This window comes from Melanaphis sacchari, unplaced genomic scaffold, assembly GCF_002803265.2.
Source record: "Melanaphis sacchari strain LSU unplaced genomic scaffold, SCAv2.0 Contig108_pilon_pilon, whole genome shotgun sequence".
Lineage (NCBI taxonomy): Eukaryota > Metazoa > Arthropoda > Insecta > Hemiptera > Aphididae > Melanaphis > Melanaphis sacchari.
This window is the reverse complement of record NW_020270415.1, coordinates 773,526-796,545: the sequence shown is the minus strand read 5'-3', so window position 1 is coordinate 796,545 and position 23,020 is coordinate 773,526. Positions and strand designations below refer to the sequence as shown.

The window sequence follows — 23,020 nt, the reverse complement described above, 5'->3', positions numbered from 1 at the left end:
AAAAAACACAGCAGTTATGACGAATGTGAAAACCACGACTCACAATGATTGCTGGTAACAATAATGAACACCCTAGACTGGGGAAAATAATATGAAATCGTTGACAATATAAATTATTCGAACGATATTTACCAAACAACCAATTCACGAAATCACAGACAACGTGGTTTTCTACTGCAAATGATGAAGATGACAAATATGGACGCCGGACGGAGCTCCTCCGCAACCGCAGCAAGCGAAAAAAAGAAGAAAAAGAGAATGAACACGAAAAACGAGCCGGTCCGACACAACGGTTTTGACGAACCGAGCTCGACAACATGAAGTATGAAACGAAGTTCAGTGTCACCTACACAAATGAAAAAATACGCGAACTTATGGAATTATCGGTGACACTGAGATTAATGAATTACGAAAACGTCAAAAACACGAAACATAATCGAATTTGTTTCGACTGCACACACGCGATACGAAACCAAAAACATTTAAAACGAATATGGGATAACGGTCGCATGCACGCACCGGACGGTTATCACACAACAGATGTTGTCAACCGCACCGCGGTGTCGTACGATGCGAACCGATATCACACAGCGCGAATAGTCAATAGAAATTCTATTTAACAAGTAATCAAATATAGATTAATGAATTAAGTAAGTTATAGGCATGAAAACTATAATGCAAAATGGAAATAATTAAACATTCATAATGTTTGATAAAAATATCGTAATGAATAATTTCAAATTATTTAATTTAAAGTAAAATATAGCTATAAATATTTCTAAATTATCCTAAACGAATTACACGAAAATATACAATTTTTATTACCTAATTCTAAACCAACAAGTAAAGTTATTTTTCTAATAAAAATAAAATATTCTACTTATTAGTCAAATTATGATGATATCATCTATGTCAAGATGATGTATTGTGTAAAACTAAAACTTTAAACACTTATAAATCATAAGCTACTCGTGTTCAATTTTTATACATCGAAATATTATAAAAAATATTCAGCTTCATAAAATGAAATGAAAAATGTATGTTGTCAATAAAAAAAAGTAAAAACTTAAAATATTATAACGATTAAATATATTTAAAAAAAAACTTTATTTTAGTTTGACTGGAAATTATGTAAAAAGATATTTTTAAGAACGTTAATAGATTAAAAAAAAAAAAAATTAAGCATAATTGTTTGATAAAAGTTCAAAATTTCAATAAACATATTAACATAACTGAATAATTAAATATGCCCGATGCAACCTCACATCATAACTTTTCACAGGTGAACGCGAATACTCGTATACTCGTATACGAAATCAAAAGTTTTCGGAGGAGTCTTGTCGCCCCAAGTCATCGTGCGTCCATCATCGCCACGGAGGCGAGCGAAACAATAACATGAGTAATTTCTATTTGTTTTTTATTGTTTCTCGAATAATTGGTAACCTGCAAGGTAATCACGGATATAGGTACTCGTGTACAACACTATATAACTACTCAGCCGTGTAGTATAACTAACTAAAATCACAGCGCCTGACCACCGTTATACAACTGATAAAATAATAAAATATGTTATTACATTGCCGTGGTCATCGCTGTAGCCGTTTTGCGTCGAACGTCACGAACATATTATACCGCTAATAATAATTACATGCATAAATATGTATATAATATTATATATTATATATTATTATATCCGTTACAAACGGGTATAAAATACGACTGTTTGATACGCGCGTGTGCCCGCAGAAGTACGGTCCCAGTCGTCGTATAGGTATGTAAATCGCGGTCGACCGTTACGAAACGCTGGTGAATATTATTATTCACTATCGTTAAATTATTATTATTATTATTGTTGTTGTTGTTGTTGTTTCGAATTTACGCGACGTCGTTAAAATTATAAAATCGGGTTACGTATAAATATAGAGATTATACTATAAAGGGACCAAAGTCGCTAATCCAAAACAATAATACATTCTGAAATTTCTTAAAAAATACCAATCGTCTATGGAAATATAGTTTTTTTTTTTTTTTTAATTTTTGATTGGCCCAAAAAACTAATAGATTCCATTGGATATGTACACTGGGTGCGTTAATTAAAAATATATTTTTAAAATATTATGCAATTTTTTTTTTTTTTTTTAGTCAAAATTTTATCTTGTTCTTTATAACGGATCTTGAAAAAATAAGTATGCTGATTTAATAAAAAGTTTTTTTATAGAACATTGAAAAATGTACATAGCTACCGTTTTTGTTTAAAAATCGTTTTGGTTATTTGTTGAAATATTGTAGAAAAATAAGAGCTTTAGTTTAGTAGATTTAGTATTTAACACTGCAGTATTAATGAAGCCATATGATAATTACATAGATAATTTATCAATGAATTAAGAATTTAAAATTTTGAATTTATTGGTTTTTTTTTCGTTTAGACTTAACGATTTGTATACGAGGATATATATATATATATAAGTACATATATTAATATATTATACGAACGTTTTTAAAATGTCGCAATAACCATTATTCGGAATTATTTACAACAATCTTTTTTCAAAAGATATCACAATCACAGCAATGATCAGCCACATTGTGGGTACTCTAAATCTTATCATTTATCCGTAAATACGATTTTTACTAATACATTCAAATAGAGCTATAGTATCGTTCACGAAGTTATTAAATGTTTAATTTATACTTTATAGACGCGATTTGTTTGATGCATGTTTTAAGGCAGCGTATCAAGGCGTACTCAGTAAAATAATTTATAGTTTAATATTGGTTGTCATTAGTTATATTTCATCTAAAAGTACTCAAATGAAATAATTGCGATTATAAAATCGTTAAAATTCTAAAAGCACCTCACCCTTTTAGTAAGGATATCATATTATTGTGTATTCTATTCTTATACTATGTAGCGTATTTTTATTGTACACGTTAAAAACTAGGGCATTGTAGAAGTCAAAAATAAAATTTTATTTATATAAATGAAATTTCTATGTTGTACTCGTAGGTAGATAAAATATATCGATTTATCCACGGTTTTCTCGTCTTTATTAAGGTAGGTTAGGTGTTCTTTTGAAAACCTACTTTGAACATCATGCGTAATGAACTCGTAGAATAAACATTCTATTAATGCTATTACATTTGAGCGTTTTCGAACGAACAAACAAATAATTAAATGATCACTAATAATAATAATAATAATAATAATAATTTATTTTTATTTAAACTCCAAATTGATTTCATTACAAACTTCTTTTGATCTTAGCACTCAGGATGTTTACTATATATTTTATCTGTCGCTTATGTATATACCATAGTAGTGCTATGGAGTGTGTGGGTAATTGGAGCGAAAGATGTGTCTCGCGCCCTTTGACTCGGGCGTGCCTTTGAATAACGTCAACAATAAAAAAGGAAACTATGACGAAAATTCCTTTATAATCTAAACACTGGTTTACAACTACAATTTTATATATTAATGACGACGACGCGAATTGCATTTTAATTGTGTACACGTAGGTCTATTATTTACAACATTATAATATGCGCGAATTCTGGTCGTACCTATAGCGTACGACGTTAAAACGCAAAGAGAAAAGTAACAATGTTTAGTATTGAATAAACCAAAAAAAACATTTACGCGGTTAATTACCTGACATGTTGGGTAAGCAAGCTTTTTGGGAAAGGTAATGAAAGAGTGGGTTAGATTTTATATAGTGATATGTACCATAGATGATTCATTTAACGTGTAATAATACACCCATAATTTTAAAAACTGTTATCTAATATTAAAAAAAATTACAGTCTTTATTATTTTTTATCGTTATAATTTTTGAAATCGTTTATTTTATTAATAAAAAAAATGTTGATAAGCATTTTTTAAGTTCTTGTTCAAATTTAGCGTATTTGTTGCTTGAAAATTAATTTTTGGACGGATAGTTTATGAGTTATTTAAAGTTTAGATGAATGGGGTCACAATACAGGGGTATTCCACGAAATGTTGGTCATTAATCTGTTTATTTAACTAATAAACTACTTGTCAGAAATTTTATTTTTATGAATTGAAGTACACCGATTTATATTCTGCTTTAGAATATGAAATATGTTTTCTCAAATTACGTGGTTAGGTTAACGCACCTGACGATTTGTTGGCCGCTACGGGCGGCACGGCTGGCGAATAAGCTCTGGCCGGTATGGACCCGGTGGGCGGACGGCCCCTATTGGGTAGCGTAGCCGACGATCCGGCCGGAAACTGATGGGTCATGTAGTATGGTTGTCCGGGGGCGCCGCCGCTGGTGCATTTGCTACCCTGTAAACAAACGAGAAAAAAAAAGCGATTAGTATCTCGTGTACATTATATAAAAAATATTATATTATTACTACGACGTGCCTATGGTGAAAAATCGATATGACGTTGATTGCAAAGTTCAAAGTGTAACTCAACCTAACCTAATCTATTCATAGGTATACTGTCATCATCAAAATATCATCATGTGTGGGATATCCCGCGGATGATGTCATTGAGTGCATATGCGTATCAATAAATTACATGCCCGAGGTGACTGTATAGATTATCGATCATCGCGAAATCGTATGTACGAACACACGGGCGTTCGACGAAATATTTTAATAATTGTCGTTTCGAAATTAATCGTTTTACTTTCTAAAAACAAAGACAACCTAAAATATATAGGCACGTTCGGGTTCGATCGTTGAGAGTTCGAGCATTGTGCCCTCGCCCGTTTAATCGGAATATACGTATTAAATGTAACCGCAGAGGGGATATTATTAAAATATTAATTGTACGCCCAGTTTTATAATAATTGTTGTTATTACCACATGCACTATAATTATTATTTTATTTTAATATATTATGTTATATTAATTGACGAAATATACGAGCTCGCGATTATCGCAATATATTAAGTTGTGTTATTATACACAGGTGTGCCTCGTTGGCACATATATACGTCCATGTACACGCAGATATATTATAGGGCTGACTGCTAATTACTGTCGAGATTTCGTGATATCCTTAAAATTATTAAAGCGAAAACGCCGTACCAGTTAAATATATTATACAATTTATAATTTGGCAACTCGACGATATTTTTCATCAACCAATTAATAATAACTATTATATCCACCATCTTTAATTAATTCTCGCCCGGAGTTCGTCGTTGAGCGATCAAAGTTCTCTTGAGACTTTAGAGTTATTATCGTCGTCGACTAAGCACATAGTATACGACAAAATATTATTATATGATTTACTGCTGTTGTTACTGTAGTTACGCTGCTGCATCAGAAGCGACGACGGACTGTGTCTTTTTTTGTTCAAAAGAATCATTGATTCGTAGAACGATTCGAATTATATATAATATTCGCATTTGTATATTATTATATCGTATTATTGTAGGAAAACTTATCATCAAAGAACTTCTGCGGAGCAAAGCATTCCTCGATTTACTTTCTGTGATATCCAAACGTATAATTATTGTCTACATTGGTACAAAATGATATAATATTATGTACAAAAATAGCCTCGGGAGAGAGATGTGTTTTACGTAAATAGTATAGATACCTATATATTATATACGATATAATATTATTTTGTGGAGAATTCAAAGTCGGTCACGGAAAAACACTGTAAACCGCGAAAAGAAATCATATACCTAGTTCCAAAACGCAGAATCCGCGAAAATAATACAGTCATTGAAATAATAAAAATAATTAACCTCTTGCACAGCGCATATAATATTATATCATGTGATGATTAGTTCTATCATAGCAGTTAATGTTTAATCAACTTATATACAGTGATACGTCAAGGATGATGTCATTAAATTACAAATTTATTCAAATTTTGGTTTTTGAAGATTTTAAATATACTTAAAGAGTAGAGACCATATTTTCATTTTCTAGAAATTTTTTGTATTACTCAAGGGTGTCATGTAGCGTTACAAACTTCTGTTTTTCAAATGAGACTCGCCTTTTTGTATAAATTAGAGTAGACTATTTTTTTAAATTATGATTTATTATCTTTAGATTTTCAAAGTCGATCAATAAACAATAAGAACTTGATCATCAAACAAAAATAATAAGTTTATTACATTACTAAATATTCAATACATAGACCTTCAAGAGAAAACAGTTTCATGTTACCATAAATAATAAGTGCATATGTATATCATTATTATTCACATATAGTTGACAATAATAGTAAATTGGTCTCATTTTCGTTGATGAAATCATACAACGAAATATTTAACAAATGGTAAGAGAATTCAATTTTAATGCAAATTGTATTTAAATGGTATAGTGTGGCTATCGCTCAAATACGGTTTTCTTATAAAATATTGTATTTGTATAATATAAACTCGAAAACGTGATAAAAACAAATGTAATTAATTACGAAGTCAGTGGACAATAATAATAATAATAATAATAATAATAATAATAAGTTGTTTCGAGGGATTTATGCGATGATGGTCTTTATTTATTTTATATGCTTCACAATTTAATGATTCAAAAACTATAAAAATATTAGAATGTATGCTGGTATAAGTAGACTGACTTTTATTGGGATAGGCATTTTTTCAAATGACGTATTTGTAAAGTAAATGGTTTGTACAGTAAACAAGTTATAAAAAATAATTAAAAATTAATGATACACTACTTTACTATTTGTCTATACCGATCTCTGCATGCTTCGTATGGTTTAATAACATAAAGAAGATTATTGAGTTAAAAGTTTGTCAGTAGATGCATACATTTATTGAACAATTTTAATATCGAAATAAACAGCTAAAATATGCGTAATATTTAGATGTTACTATTGTTTTGAGTATTATTACAGTTTCCTGTTCGGCGATCGATAGTGTTTTAAATGAAAATATAATTTCCGTAAAAAAAATGGTCTTTAATTTTACTTAAAAATTTAAATAAATTCATTATTAAAAATAAAAACAGGGTGATGATATGTTTGGTGAATCATTTTGTGTATATACAACGATGACAGTGTGACTATATACAAATATACGTATATTATATATACATTATATTTGATTCAGGGACAACGAGCTGCTCTACGTCTTAGCAGCTTGTTAAGGACTGTGCGCGGTTATGTGCTGAGACCTATGGATTAACACTGGTAATACAGTTATAGTCTCTCGTGGGATTAATGTACGCTCGCGGGAGAAACATTAATAACTTGTGCGCGGCAGCGATCACCGCGCCAGGAAGAAAGAAAACGTCAAAAAGGAAAAACTTCATTTTTATAAACTTTATTTTCGTTTTTTTCCTCGGGCTAGGATTCTTATTTAATCCCGCATTTCCACGTAGTTTTCCTATGAATTACTACGTATATGGCGTTATTATATATAATATTAAATTATTATGCGACTACGCTGCACATAGAGCGAATCGCGACCAAGTTCACAATGTTTCCCCTTGTTTTTAATATCTAGTAAATCTCTTCCATATGTGCTATTTTTATTATTACTATTATTTTTATTATTGTATGAGTCGCGAATCGAATATAATATCATCATACTATATTATGTGTTGTTTTTGCACTAGAGGATTTAAAGAGGAGTAATCTCTACTCTATCGACGGTTTTAATCAACATAGTATGAAAAAGTCATTAAAACTAATAACTTTTGTTTTTTTTTCGTTTTAGAAAATGATTGAATATTTTAAAGCTGCTTTATTTTCATCGTATAATCCAAGTGATAAATTAAGATCATTTTTCACACGTAAGTCACACCATGTTATAATACGTATATTTAAATTCAGGGACAAATTGGTTGGGACAATGCATACGTAATTATACGCATGCACACCAGCTTTTCGTATACATATTATATTAAGTACTATGTTACGATATTTTCTTGTTAGCGCCAGATCGAGCTTTTCTTCCCTTTATAGTGCGGTAATGGCAGACAGCGAAAACCCCGATTAATAGTAATTTACAATTATAATATTACTGTTTGTTTAGTTTATATTTGTAATACAATGTTGAATCAACTGGCTTTTGACTTTAATGAAACTGTGCGTATACTAGATTATTATTATTACTATTATTGTTAGTTGTTAGTATATGAAATGATTGTTATTATAATTATTTTATTTATTGTACAACAGTGAACTTTAACTGTATAATATAATACAATACAATACCTATATATGTACAAGTTCTTAAACGGCCGAATTGAATTGCTATTGCTCCAGTCGCTATAATTAAGTCGACACACATGGAATGTTTGTATTTAAAGTAGTTTAAAGCTGTATCCTACGACTAAATTACGTTAGCTTCGGACTGAACACAGTTATTATGATCACCAAACTTCAAATTTTTAAACACATCAACATTGGTATATACGTGACACTTAAGGTTAATTATAATTAATCGGTAAAAATTATTTTTAACATTTATTTTAAAACAACAATCAATTCACACGAATAATTATTTTTACTCGAGCTATAAATCATTAAGTTTTGCGGTTTAATGTCACGATGAAAACAGATCGTTTAGAATCTGTTCACGGAAAAAAAATATGAATTGTATCTCCATAAAACGTTGTATGATATTTTAAAGGTTAATTAAATAAGTTATTGACGAAATGTTTTTCGTTTCCTTTTTTTTCTTTTCTAGAAAGGTGATAGATGTATGAAGATGAATTACATATTATAAATTCCATGCGACATCCAATAATGGAAGGTATGTCATCTCAACAGTTCCGACAATAATAATAATAATAAATAAATAAATAATTAATTAATAATAAAAATACTGAAAAAAATTATAATTTTGCATCGAATGCAACTATCCGTCGGTCAGTTGTAACAATAACAAATAATATTACCTATGTATTTATACAAGTTTACAAAGTAATAATTTTGGGAACAATCGCATAAGCTTGACGGGTATACGAGAGGTAAAATGATTATATAAAATAAAATATGTTTTCCCGTCGGCTCCAACGTTATACATCGATCAAATTATACAATATTATGCACGAAACGAATTCGACGTGTTGTCGTGTTGTAACAATAATAATTACTCAAGTTTCAAATTTTAAAAAAAATATATATATTTATAAATATATATAATCAATATTAATAAATTTTTACTGAGAACAAAAAAAAAAAAAAAAAAACCGAAGTACAATGCCTATGGATATTTACGCGAGTCGGATCATCACGGAAATTGTAGAAACCGTTTACCACAAAACGTATAAACAATGTTATAATAATTAATAACGGTAACGACTCTATTTAATAATATTGGATGATGTTAAAATGGTGGGCAGTATCACATTATAAGCTTTATGTCGACACCAAGCATTATAATAATTTTTGATGAACATAAAATAATAATTTTTAATAATTACGCAATCGTTCGTCATACGTTTGACCTATCGCAACGGATATACTTGCAGTTGACCCTATATTTAATACGAAACTTTTGTGTGTATATATATATATATTATGATATTATAATAACACCTGTCATGTCATCTGTGTGGATGTTAAGAATTTCTATATCTAGCGCGAGGGTCAACGAAACGTATACTCCAGGTCAACTACGCGGAACATAATTTTATATAATACTATATAAGTATTAATGTACATAACCCACAAGATCTATAATAGTTTTTGTGTGTGGGCTCAACTTCAGAAATTACACGTGAAATTTCAAATTAGTTTTGTTTTTAATAATAATGATGTACACAATACTTACAGAAAATATTATACATAATATTATATTAATAGTAACATAATCATTGCCTAAAATTTATTTTCACACACTTTCTCGTTTTTATAAACAAATCGAACATTTTGAATTTACCCCAGAGGCTAGAATATAATGATACGAAGATGACTTTGAATAATTATCGTCTAGTAGTTATTCAACCATTTTTTTTTTCGTTTTTTATCAAAGGGTGTTTGCAAAATTTTGTTTTGGCTTTCTTTTTATTTGATGACTATGGTATTCACAACAAATTTTTTTTTAAACGTTATAATATATTATTATATTTAGAAACATCGATAAACAATTTGTTTCCAAACACAATAATCACAGCAAATACTAGTAAGCTTTTTTATCTAGTGACTTAACCGGATCATGTGTTAAAGGTGTCTGACATTTTTTAGTTAACGACTGAGCCATTTTTGTAAAACGAAACATAACATGTGTGTAATAGTTGTATGGTACCAGTAGCTAAATCCTCTGGGAATCCAAATAGTTAGGTAACAAGATCTTCCTCAACTTTCAAGTGGTTTTTTTCATATATTTTTTAACCATATCCAGTATTATTATTATTAAACATTATTGTGCAAGTAGATTTTTTTTTTTAAATTAATTTTTAGTTTTAAATTGAGTAATAAATTAATATTTTGTGGTTCGATTAATATTAGTATAAATATTATATATTTGGCCGTGGGCAAAGCTTGTTTAAAGAATCACACCATTTTAGTAACATCGAATGTGGGTCGTATACACTGTAATCCAAGGAACCATTTAATTGATGGTCTCATATGTATCACTAAGAGGTTTTTATTGTTGTGTATGCGCCACAGTCAATTTAAAAATATTGTCGAGATCCTTCGTAGCTCTTTTATCTTAAAAATGTGTTTAAATTTAAAATGAAACATAGTAAAATATAATTTAATTTCATAATAACAATAATAGGAAGATTTCATCAATCAATTTTTAAATAACCCCAAACTTAATTAAAAAAAAAAATCGTCAAAATTAAATACTTTATTTTAGGACGCTTGTTGATCACAACAATTAAATTGTATGGAATTTATATTTAATTATAAAATAACAGGAATCCAACAAAATATTTTTAAACAATATATTTCATAAATAAGTATGGGATTGGTTATTATGGTTTATATTATATATAATATATATTGTTCTACTATAAAGTTTTCATACGAAACCGGTAAGACACAGTATTATACACTTTGTATACGAATAGGTAATATTAATATTTAACTTTCTTTTTTTATTTTTTTTTTAAGAACCTAATAAACAGAAAAGATCTTTGTTAAATATTTAAAATAAAGTATCTATTTACATCACGTATTATTATGTTATATAACAATACTTAAAAGTAATACAATATTATTATAATAACTTGGCAAGACAAGTTTTTTAAATTTCATGAAATCCCATTATATAAATACAGTACAATTTAAATTATTTATTTATAACGCCTATTTGCACCCATTAAGTCTTTCATGAATTATAAAAATATAGAAATATTAATGAAAAATAACGCAAACAACCACTTAAGTTTTAATATAATGGATTATTTCTATTAGACCAGAACTTGACTTTATGATAATAATAAGAATCTATGTAAATAAAAAATAAAGTTAATAAGAATTAAATAAAATTAACAGTATAACAAGAATTTTTCTTGTTGTTTGAAAAGAAAATTATATCGCAATGAATTGTAGAAAAATCGCATATCAATAAAAGTCTCACTAATAAATTACTCCTATTTTCAATTCTTCATTTAAAAATATGAAATGAACAAAAATTATGTTTTGTTGTACAAAAAAAAAAAAAAAAATGTATCTATGTATCGTCTATGAAAATAATAATAATAATAATAAAAAGATATTTGTCAATTACAGTTGATGCGTCAGATAGAAAGTGATATAATAATAATAATAATAATAATAATAATAAAAAAAAAACGCAAATAAAAATGAATTATAAATAATACATTGTTAAAAAAATGATTATCCCACTTTATGCGGGAAGTGTATTTGTATAACAGTTTTCCAGTAAATCTCATTTTATCGCACGGACTATACTATTAGACACGGAGACACGAGAATAGATAATAACAACAATATTGTAAATAAATATGGAGCAGCTAGGTCTTGCGAACCAGCAGCTGGACTGCGATCTGCGCAAATGTATCTTTTCGTATCCAGTCAATAAGTGTTATACTTAAGCTTACCGTGTTTCAGTGGTTGTCGAAGTTACAAATCTTGGAAAACGAGTGAATTCTATCGAGAAATAACTAACTTATGCAACTGTACTATACACTGTACGGCGCAAAATAATGTAAGCGTTGAGTAGGTGTATAATATATTATAATATAATATCAGATCGAAAAATCCAATAAGCAAGTTTTCAGAAAATCTACATAATGCAATATATTTATAGCGGGTGGAAACAAACTCAAACAAGAACTACGCATATTATTATTATAATAAAAGAAACCGTTGCAGGGCACAAAATGATTTATGCGGTGCTATTGAATTTATGAATGCAACGTATATTTTATAATCAATGGATGTACCTAACCAACGTTTTGTGTCAATGTTGATAATCCACAAGCAAGTTTTAAGTATGAAATGCATATACATTTTGTTTCATTATATACACCAACGAATTGCAGTGCAGCAGTAGGTATATACTATATATTGTGTATACGTTGTAATCTTATACAGTGACTGTGCGAAATTGTTTTTATGAACTGTTTGAACGATTTTACTTGAAACTTGATCCAAATAAAATCCACTACACGCTGTAATCCTCTCATAGAGATGTATCAGTTTGTTTTTCCGCATCACTAATATTTTTTTTCGTTGGTTAAATAAAATATCTATATAGTCAAAACTTAAACAAACTCTTGCAAATTCTCATTTTTTATCGCATAAAATTAAGTTTTTGATATAATTCACCACGTGTCATTTTCGCAGCCGATCGGTAAGTTACTGCAACCGCTCTGTTGATTCTAACGGTAACACTAGATATTCTAAATGAAAAAAAAAAATTCCGTCGCTTAAACATATATAAAAAGCACATAAATGTTCTCGAAACCGGTACGATCGACTTTCCAAAACAGGTTGCGATGTAAAAATTGCTCATCCGAAAGCAGACGGCATATCTTCTAAGTACTTAGATGAAACGACAACGACTGGTTTTTTCCCGATTTGTAGAGACGTAAAAAATATATAATCTCGTGTAATTGTTAAATGCACATCGTATTGATTTAGACGAAAACGATATATTACCTACGGCTACTAATATATTGTATTCGCATAAAATAGTATCTATAGGTATTACATTATTAAATACTTGCAGTTACGCGCAGTCGCATTATATATAAATTGATTTTTCTATTGTCGATTGGACACGATGACGTTTACAGATGACAACGTCATATTATATAATATACTTTATTTATGAAAGCAAAGATTACCATTATATAGGTAATAGTAATTATTCGTCCGGTTAATGTGTGATATATTACATAAATATTTACGAAAGTTTGTCGATTTTAAACGAGGAATACGAAAACGCTAAGGTATAGATAATTTTATATGTCTCGAGTAATGGTTTACAGAAATACGAATAGGTAACGTAATAATTTAAGTCTTAAAAATAATATTGTACTACCACGATATTATAATTAGCGAGAGCTGTTTGTGTGCAATATCACACCATCGCCATTATCTCGCGTTTAAATTTTAATATAAATGTTTAGATCGTGTTTGGTCTCCGTCTCAAAAAATATGTAAAACATGTACAATCGAGTTAAGCAGAGTCAATTTTGTGTTGTTAGAACGAGACACGAGCGTGTGAAATATCTGTTAAAGACTTAAGGGCTATTGAAAACGTTTATAACACGCTTAAAATTTGAAACATCGAAAAAAAAAAAAACCGAAATTTGTGCACATAAGTATAATATTCTTACTTTTAAGTTTAATAATAGTCAATTCACACTAACGTTTAAACCATAACAGCGTAGAATTATAGTTTTTCTGAACACAAATTCGATGTTATGTCCGATACGTTTGTATGCGGATACAATGCGTACATGTATATGGGTAGCGTTCTATCGATAACACGACTTCACAATAATAATAGTCATTATTGCGGTACGGACACGCGCAGCGGAGCTCCGGTAGTAGTTATAAACAGTCGAGATCACGCGAGACCAAAAGGGCATGCGAGGCGGCGGGCTACCGCAGCAGCGCGGCGCTACGTTATTAGCGAACGTACAACCGCGTGTATAAATAATAAATGATGTCTTGAAGATCTTCAGAACGATTCATTGTATAGAAGCACACGTCCGGAGTAGCATGTCTATATGTAATAGTGTTGTATACGAAATGCATTTATTATACGCGTGTGCGTGGTTAGTGTTAGTTTTTTAAATATTTCGATTATATTTTTATGGCACGTAACACTGTATTCGAGTTACATACATACAGTGTACCTAATTTAATATGTATATAATATATATATACACGAAGTGATCCGTTCAACTGTAGACTAAATGACCATACATACTCGTTTTCTTATCACAATTTTAATTACTTACACGATCGAAATTAGACGACTTTCCCAGCAATTTTAATTAACTACATAGATATATCTACCGAAAATTCAACGAATGTTTTTTTTTTATTCTCATTTACATTTAAAAGTTTATTCGAGTAAACTAGTGGATTATACCTTTGCGAAATTATTCAGTCCGTTTGGCTGAACATCAAACGGTTTAATATTTACGTTGCAGTAAACACCCGAAATTAGTTAAAATCAAAATTTACAAATAAAAAACTAGTTGATCTTAAGTGTTTTCATATGGACCCGGTTTTGTTGTAGATACATATTATACTTTTCACTAAATGATGTTCATAGTAAAAACTAGTTTAACACATGACCTCATAGTTAATACTAGTTTTATTCTTATTTTCAACTGTAATGTAGCGGTCCTCGCTAGGATTTTAGAAAGGGCCAAATGTAAAACAATTTAACTCGATTTATATTATAAAATTTAAAATATATGTTGATGTCAAAACACCAAAAAATAGTTAATAACAAATACATTTTTTTTCAAAAATGTTGTGCTAAAATATCTAAAACTATGAAAAACACAAATGTTGATTATATGAGAATAATTAGCGTAGCCGCTAACTTGATTGACATAGCAACGGTTACTATGACTACATAAAACCAAAAACCTTTCTTTAACGGACGTTTTAAGATATTACAATACACTGTTATTATACGTCTTGCACACCCAGAATTATCGAAATAATATTCAATCGTGATGTTGTCATCATCATCGTATGCGCGGAGGTGATAGAACTCAATTCCTTATAATTAAATGTCGTATCATTAATTAAAATAAAAAACAATTTTTTTTTTACGTTTTTGATTGAAAAAATATAGATAAAATGAAGAAGAGATAGCTGATAACTTAGAAAGAAATAATTAAGGTTATAAAAGTTGATAATTAATATATAAAGATGCACAAAACATATATTTAAATTTTACGTTGTGCGGCTTGCGCCTAATTATATACAAATAAGGCACTGTATTCAGTGAACATGAGTTTTCAATTTAGAAACGCATACGTTAAAGATATAGGTAATAATAACAATATTACGCATTTTATTTCCGTTATGAACAACATTTCATTGTTATAATAAAATTATATTATTGATTTCCATCATGCAACTGTGCGTGTACATTTTCACATCGAGTAAATCATATATTGTATATATGTATAATATATTATTAGCTATTTATATTTTTACGAGTATTGATGATGAAAATTCACTTATACCATTATGGTATCCATCACATAATAATAATATTCGTATATAATATCGTATGTAATGCATATGGACAAAAAATTGAGCGTTATTCAGAATATTATCGTTCGCCGTTTGCCCCGCGTATATATATTATCGGTACGCGTAAACGCGTTATATTGTTAATATCTTTTCGGTATAGACTGCTGTTGTAGTACTTCGATTGCGGGCACCGCGGTAGAATTTAAATTTATTGATTCAAACGAAATATAAACATTGGGATCCGTTACCGCAGCGTTATTTTTATATCGAGTCGGACAGTCTAAACTACGGCTTTGGAGAACGATTTTGTTTAAATGGTCCGTGTGTGCTGCTGTGTGTGGGTTTATATAAAAAAAAAAAACTTCCTTTATTTCCGGTATATAAAAATATAGTAATGAAAAAAAAATATGTACTATATGTTCCGTGGTGTTCAGTCTTTATACTTCTGACTGACCTCCATTACCGCTCATGGCACATTGGCGATTTTAGTTGCTTGTATATATTATAATACGCCGCTAGAAACTTTCGTCCTTATACTTAATGTTTTACCGCGCGTATTATGCAATAAAACTTTGGATATACGTTGAAAATATCATAAAATAATCATTACGTCAAAAATATAGTCTAAACAACGCGTATTGTCCAGACAATTAAATTTTCGTTATCGCAAAAACGGATACGGACGTTTTCCCGTATAATATATTATATTATATAATGAACGTGAATTCATTTTTTGACAAAAAAACCAATTACAATCATTTATTTATTTATTTTTTTTTTAATTGTATAAAAATGCATAGTTGGACCGTGAAAACGGTGTCAAGACTTCTATTATTCGATTAAGAGATTTAAAGGAAAATGGTTTCTTATATATATATATACATTTTTTTTCTTGGTTAGTTTTATTTTAGTGTCTTAATCAGCCATATGACATTGCCAACAAAGCATCGGTGAATTATTGTAAACAATTTTAAATTAAAGTTGTATTAGATATTTATGTGCATGAAGACAGATTAATTGATTTCGAAAAAGGAAATTGTAGCTGATAAGTTTTCAGAATATTTGTTGCAGTCATTGATTTAGTAAAACTTCATTAATGTCACTATACATATATAAACAACAAATTCAAATTGCGTTTTTCTTTTATCGAAGTTTATTGGTTCAATTCTGTCAAGTTATTCCATTGAAAATTTTTATTGAGAAAGAACAAGCATAAAAATTTGTATATCTAGCTATAACAATTATTTGTAAAAATTAATATAACGTATTAACGGGTATTCTGTAAAATCATACATATCAATAATTGTATATTAAAATATCAGTTAATAATAAACTTTCACTACAATGGTGTACATCAGACGAGTGTTGTATATTAATTGTAAATTAACTATAACATATTAACAATTATTTCATCAGAGTAAACACAACAAACTTTAAATTTGTTTTTATTACAAGTTATATTTAAATATTGCACAATTAAAGTATCTCATCTCATCAATATTCATTTGAAAAAAGTTGATGTTAAAGTTTAAATTTTATGTTCTTATTAATCATCAGAAAATGGTAGATAAAATAAAATATTTTTTTCGAATAATTTTGAAATAAGAACAAAACAGTTACTGTGGCTTTTAAAAATCAGAAAAGTTTTAAAACTTTTTAGAACATTTCATAATAAATCATTTATATTAACTACATTTTTTTTTACGAATAATATAACATGTATTCTAAAACGTGTACAACGATGTATAAATAAATAGGCATAATTATTATAATGTAAGCAAGAGAAATAAAATAATACAAAATATGTTATAAGCTCTTTTCTTCATTTGTTAAATAATAAGTGAATACATCATTCAAAATAATACTACCTTATCGTTTAGTGTAAACAAATACCCAAAAAGAAATTTTAGTACAGAATACTTACACATTCTAGATAATATTAAATATTTATACGTACACAACTGTTTGACAAGAAAGTGTTTAAAAATGTATAGCTATACACCATTTTTGAAATGAGTTTTAATTTTAAATTTTTTTCAGTTACAAAATACCTTTTAAAAACAATTGGTCTCAAATATGTAGTACTTTTCTACAAAAATCTGTAAGGAACAAGTTTTAGAAAAACACATTTTGTTTTAAAATTTTTATGACTAAAATATTTTTGATGAAAGGAAAATATTTTTCATATATTTTTTTGCAGAAATAACGAAAATAATATTTGTTGATGCACTGTATGTTCAATACATTTATTAATGTATTTTGCAATTACGAACATGTTATTATCATACCGTAAATTTAGGAACTAGTCATCTAGGATTATTAAATAAATATTAAAATATTTGTTAGTTATAACAAAATTCTTGATTAAAATATTTAAAAAATTATTAGGTAATATAATAATACTAAGAATTACTACTTTTATTATTTTTATATTTTTTTCATTTTGTTAGCGTACCAGTTAATGTCAATGTATATTTATTTCTAAGACTACGGATGGTAACAGCTAACAGGTACGTATTTGTTATAGCAATGACGGTTTCTAGTGATCTGTTATGAATTTATGATGATGGTACTAATGTACTTGTATGTGTAAATATTTGTATCTAAAACTCACTTTTAAAGCTATAACTTGTTGAAACACGTATTTGTTTACGTTTAATATTTTTTATACGGCTAATTTGAAAATTGTTACAATTGTTAAATCGAATATGTTGAGTAAACAAATATTTTGAAGTCTGAGCTCATATGGAAAACGTTTCCAAGTCATAAAACTGTTTGGGAAAATTGTCAAATAAATTATATACTATATGGTTTAGATTATAGGAGTAAGAAATAAAAAAAAAAAAAAAAAATTAAAACACATATATTATGGGTTACTTAAATCCCCATATTTCTCTTTCAAGATCATAATATGATAATCAGATTCCAAAGTGTATAATAACGATTTTAACTAAATTATTATTATATAATAATGACAAAAAATAATGTGAGTTAATAACTTTCAATGTTGAAGCCTTAATTCTTTATTAAAAAAAAAATAATAATAACAATTAAAAATACTTAAATCAAGTAATTTGATATATATTTTTTTACTAGTTTAAACATAATTATGGAATCCATCGAAAATTTGATGTGTCAGAGAAGGTTTATTATAAATAATTATAAACTTACGGTAATTCCGTAAAACAGCAACTGTTAAATTATTAGTAATTAATTGTTATTTTATACCGGAATAGAAAAGAAATCAAGTTGTAACGTCAACGTGTAATGATTATAGTTTTTACAATTTCAATTTGTATAAGAAGAGTAATAATATGTAATCAAATAAATAAATAAACATAGGTATATCGTATTCGTTTAGAAGAGAAATGCTTCTGGGAAGTTTATGAAATGAAAAGAGGTAGTTGTGAAAACATAAAGTGATTGATATATTGTTTATTTTCTCTGTTAGCTGTGTAAATATAATATACATCAAGGCAGAAAAGAGTTAATTTACCAAGATTCAAGAAACTTGTGTTTCAGAGTAACATTTTTTTGACATGACATGACATGCGCATACACACACGAATTTATCAAAAGTAGATACTTCTATATATGTTAAATTTGAGTTCACACTAAAACATCCAATAGAATTTCTGAAGTTATCGTTGTATACATCTATATAGCATACGCAATATTTATTGATGTGTTTGAAAATACCATTTAATTTATATTCGAAATACGTAATTACTATTCGAGGATTTAGATGAGAGTATTTTAAAACATAGCAGAATGATATTGAGATTTTGACTACCTATAACCTTGCGTCTTAATTGTGAAGCTATATTCTTATAACAGGTAATAGGTATTTATTTTATTCAATGTAAAAATAACTTTATTGAAAATTATTAAAAATATGAAGAATTTCACTAAAATTATAACAAATATTATGAGTTAAGTAGATATGTAAAATTAATTAAAAGTTAGTTACTTATAAATATGGATAAATAAGGAACAGTATCTATAGTTATAAATTAGGGAATACTGAAAAGTTAAATTAAATTATAAATTTAATTTGTTTCTTTATTTTAAAGTTAGATATGAACGTAATTAACCGCTGTGAGATTCATTTGTTCTTTGTCTGCATTCTACATTAGCAATGGATTTATTGGTGGATTACTTAAAAAATATTTATCCAAATTACTTAAAATTGTAAGAGGTACTGCTTATATTTATTTTAAATGGCATACTTATGCTATTAATTTATTATTATTATTTTGATTTTATTTATTAATTTATAAGAAAATATTTTACATCATATGGTTGCTGATAATATCCGTTAGGTATTAACAAATAATTTTCACAAGAAATATCAGTGCCCAAGCATTTCTATATATTATCGTACTTATTATTGTATTTTTTTTTCGATCTAAATCTATTCTATCGACCAGCGGATAGAGAGAAAAAAATAATTAATGATCGCCTGGCTGACAGAGCAACGAGTAATAATTGCCTGCGCATGTTTCCGGCTCCAGTAGACTAATTGCAGTTAATAGGAATAAGGTACAAGATGCTGACCAATCGCAGAAATGTTTATGGCATCAGAGATAACTATAATATTATAGTCCCAAAATATTGATACGTCCAATGTTTATTATTTGTTGATATATATTACTTTTTATAGGTATTTTTAGTGTTGTTATTACTATATAGGAATTATTACGATACACAATATTACTAGATATTACTTATTAATTGAGTACCTAACTCATGAGTATTGCAACGATAATTGACGGTATTTTTTTTCGATCCGATACTATTTAATTACATTTTTTTATTGTTTGTCATTCTATGTTACGTATTTGCAAATAATATCGACATTTGGCAATTAAATTAGTTTTGGGACATACCATAATTGAAGTTTATCGCCGTATATCGATTTTTACGATTACGATGTCTTGTCTTGTAAATAATAAAATTTATACAATATATTGTTTTACCACTGTGGTATACGACTTGACCACTAATATTTTATTTGTTTATCATTGTAATACGAAATGTTTTCCACCGTCATAACAGTAACTTTAACGAAAATTTCATGTCGATAAAAATAAATAAGTTTGACCAAAAAAAAAAATGAAAAGAAAAATAGATCTATCTTGTGTATTTTTATCCTCTAGCTATAATATAAATATAGGACCACAATGTCATTCTTATAGGTATTGGGTTGAAAAAAAAAATTCAATTTAGAATTGAACACTTCATATTTTCATCATAAAATATAAAATATTATGGCATTTTATAGCTACAGTGTGTTTCTGACATTTTATATTTGTATCTGATAAAATTATTTCATTTGTTTTGAATGATTTGGTTGTAACTTGTAATGTAAGAACCTATATGAAAACCTCGGAATTGCAAATATGATTTTTTTTTGACAAATTATGTTTATATTTTGAGAAAGCTGTTAAAATTATATCAAAATTAAGTGCACTTAATTTTAAGCCAAATTTGATTTTACATTATTTATTAGCTTTAATAATCTAATAGGACATAATTAATTTTCAAAGAGATATTCATTAACAAAATATTGTATTACTTCCAGGATGGATTATGATTATGATTATTAATATTATAAAGGATACATTCGAATTTAAAAGACGTGCTGTAACGTAAAATATTATTTTTGGACCATAATAACCGATTTATTATTACTACGTATTATTGTTTTCATAGAATGAACGCAAATAAGTAATAATATAGGAAAAAAAATGTATTTTATGGTATTTTTTTTTTTTTTAATTTTTCAAATGCACAATTATTGCAGTATCTGTTTAAGTAGAGAAATATTTACGCAGGACTTTCCGGAAAAAACGTCAAATTAAAAACCTGGGACACCTTGTACACGTTATTAGCCTTTGAATTCAAAGCGTGACTGGTTTACCGTATATATTTATTTTTTGTACGCTTCAGAGTTCGAATATCTCCTGAGAATAGGATTAATTTGAATATTATGTTTCTGAGAAATTTTACCTGATATTTCGACCTCTGTTGCAAATTAATAAAAATACCACATAGCCGTAACTTTCATATTTTAGACGACATAATATGACAGTGATTACAAACATAATTATTGTATAGCATGGCAATTAAAAATTATTATGTGGCTATTTTTTTGTTACACAAAATATTCAATTAAGTATTCTTTTTCTGAGTTGACACATTTTTCTTTACGTTGTTAAAAATTACACAGGTATATACATTTAATGTAAGTGCATCGAAAAGTAGTAGAGTTCCTCGTACGTACGATTAATTTTTATTTGTATTGTCAATATAAATAAACAGTATTACAATACATAGGGATTCTTAGAAGATATGAGATCTTATTGGTGAGTATTGCTGTTACATGATGTTATTAATATATTAATATCAATAAAGATTGTTCGCAATTCTCACCATTTTTATCACACAACATCTGAAATACTACAATGCTATAATATACATGTGTACTACACAATAATAATTGAAGTCAATGACGTAACTTTAGTTATTAACTTTAATATGACATATAAATATAATATTATATCACTTGTTTACGATTAAATAATAATAATAAAAAAACAATGAAATTATAAAATTGTTACGGTCTGGGTGTTTGCGTCGAGATAATTGTATATATTATATATAAATATATGATATGTATAACATAACCGCCCGCGGTTGACACGTAGAAACCAAAGCGCACGAGGAGTGAAAACATGTAATTCATCGTTTTTATTTTGAAACGGCGAAATAAATATGACTTTAGCTATTTGATGGACGATCTTTTTCCTCGTGTCATATTTCAGTCGAAAAAAAAGTAAATATAATAAAAGTAAGCAAGTTTAAAATAAGAAAGAAATAAAGAAAAAACACGGTAACAAATGATGGCTACACGTGACTAGTTTGGCAAAAAATATAAATAAATAACGGTACATATATTATATCATATATGTATATATGTAGGAGTATACTGTAGCTGACGGATACGCCGAGGATTGGATTTCTTTTTACGCGACGGCAAACAGTCGCATTCGGCGGATTTAAAAACTAATGAAAACGCGTCGTGTACAATATACGAGTAGGTTCATCTCAAAGTTCAAAGTCAATACATCATCGGCTATACCATGACTGCATAGTGGATTTCAATCCATGCGAATTTTTTTGGATAACTTTTTTTATAAGTCTGCTCATTGATATTTAGGACACACGGTTGTGTTTGTACATAATATATATTACTATTTCTGGCCGACAATTCACGTTCAAATATACATATAGTATATGCTTAATACGCAGTGATACATATATACCTACCGCGTTTAAGACGATCTAAGAAGATGTGCGTATTTTTATACGTGCACGTGCACACCTCGGCTATAAGTT

At 28.1% G+C, this 23,020-nt stretch overlaps 1 protein-coding gene across 8 annotated transcripts in view; it reads right to left on the bottom strand.

Moving 5' to 3' along the window:
• Nucleotides 1-23,020, bottom strand: part of LOC112603431 (coiled-coil domain-containing protein CG32809) — a 122,543-nt gene that overhangs the window by 30,599 nt on the left and 68,924 nt on the right. For all 8 annotated transcript variants that reach the window (XM_025351974.1, XM_025351968.1, XM_025351967.1 and 5 more), the window contains one exon: nt 4,135-4,306. In XM_025351974.1, coding sequence (XP_025207759.1) covers nt 4,135-4,306 — 172 coding nt within the window. The remainder of the gene's footprint in view (nt 1-4,134; nt 4,307-23,020) is intronic.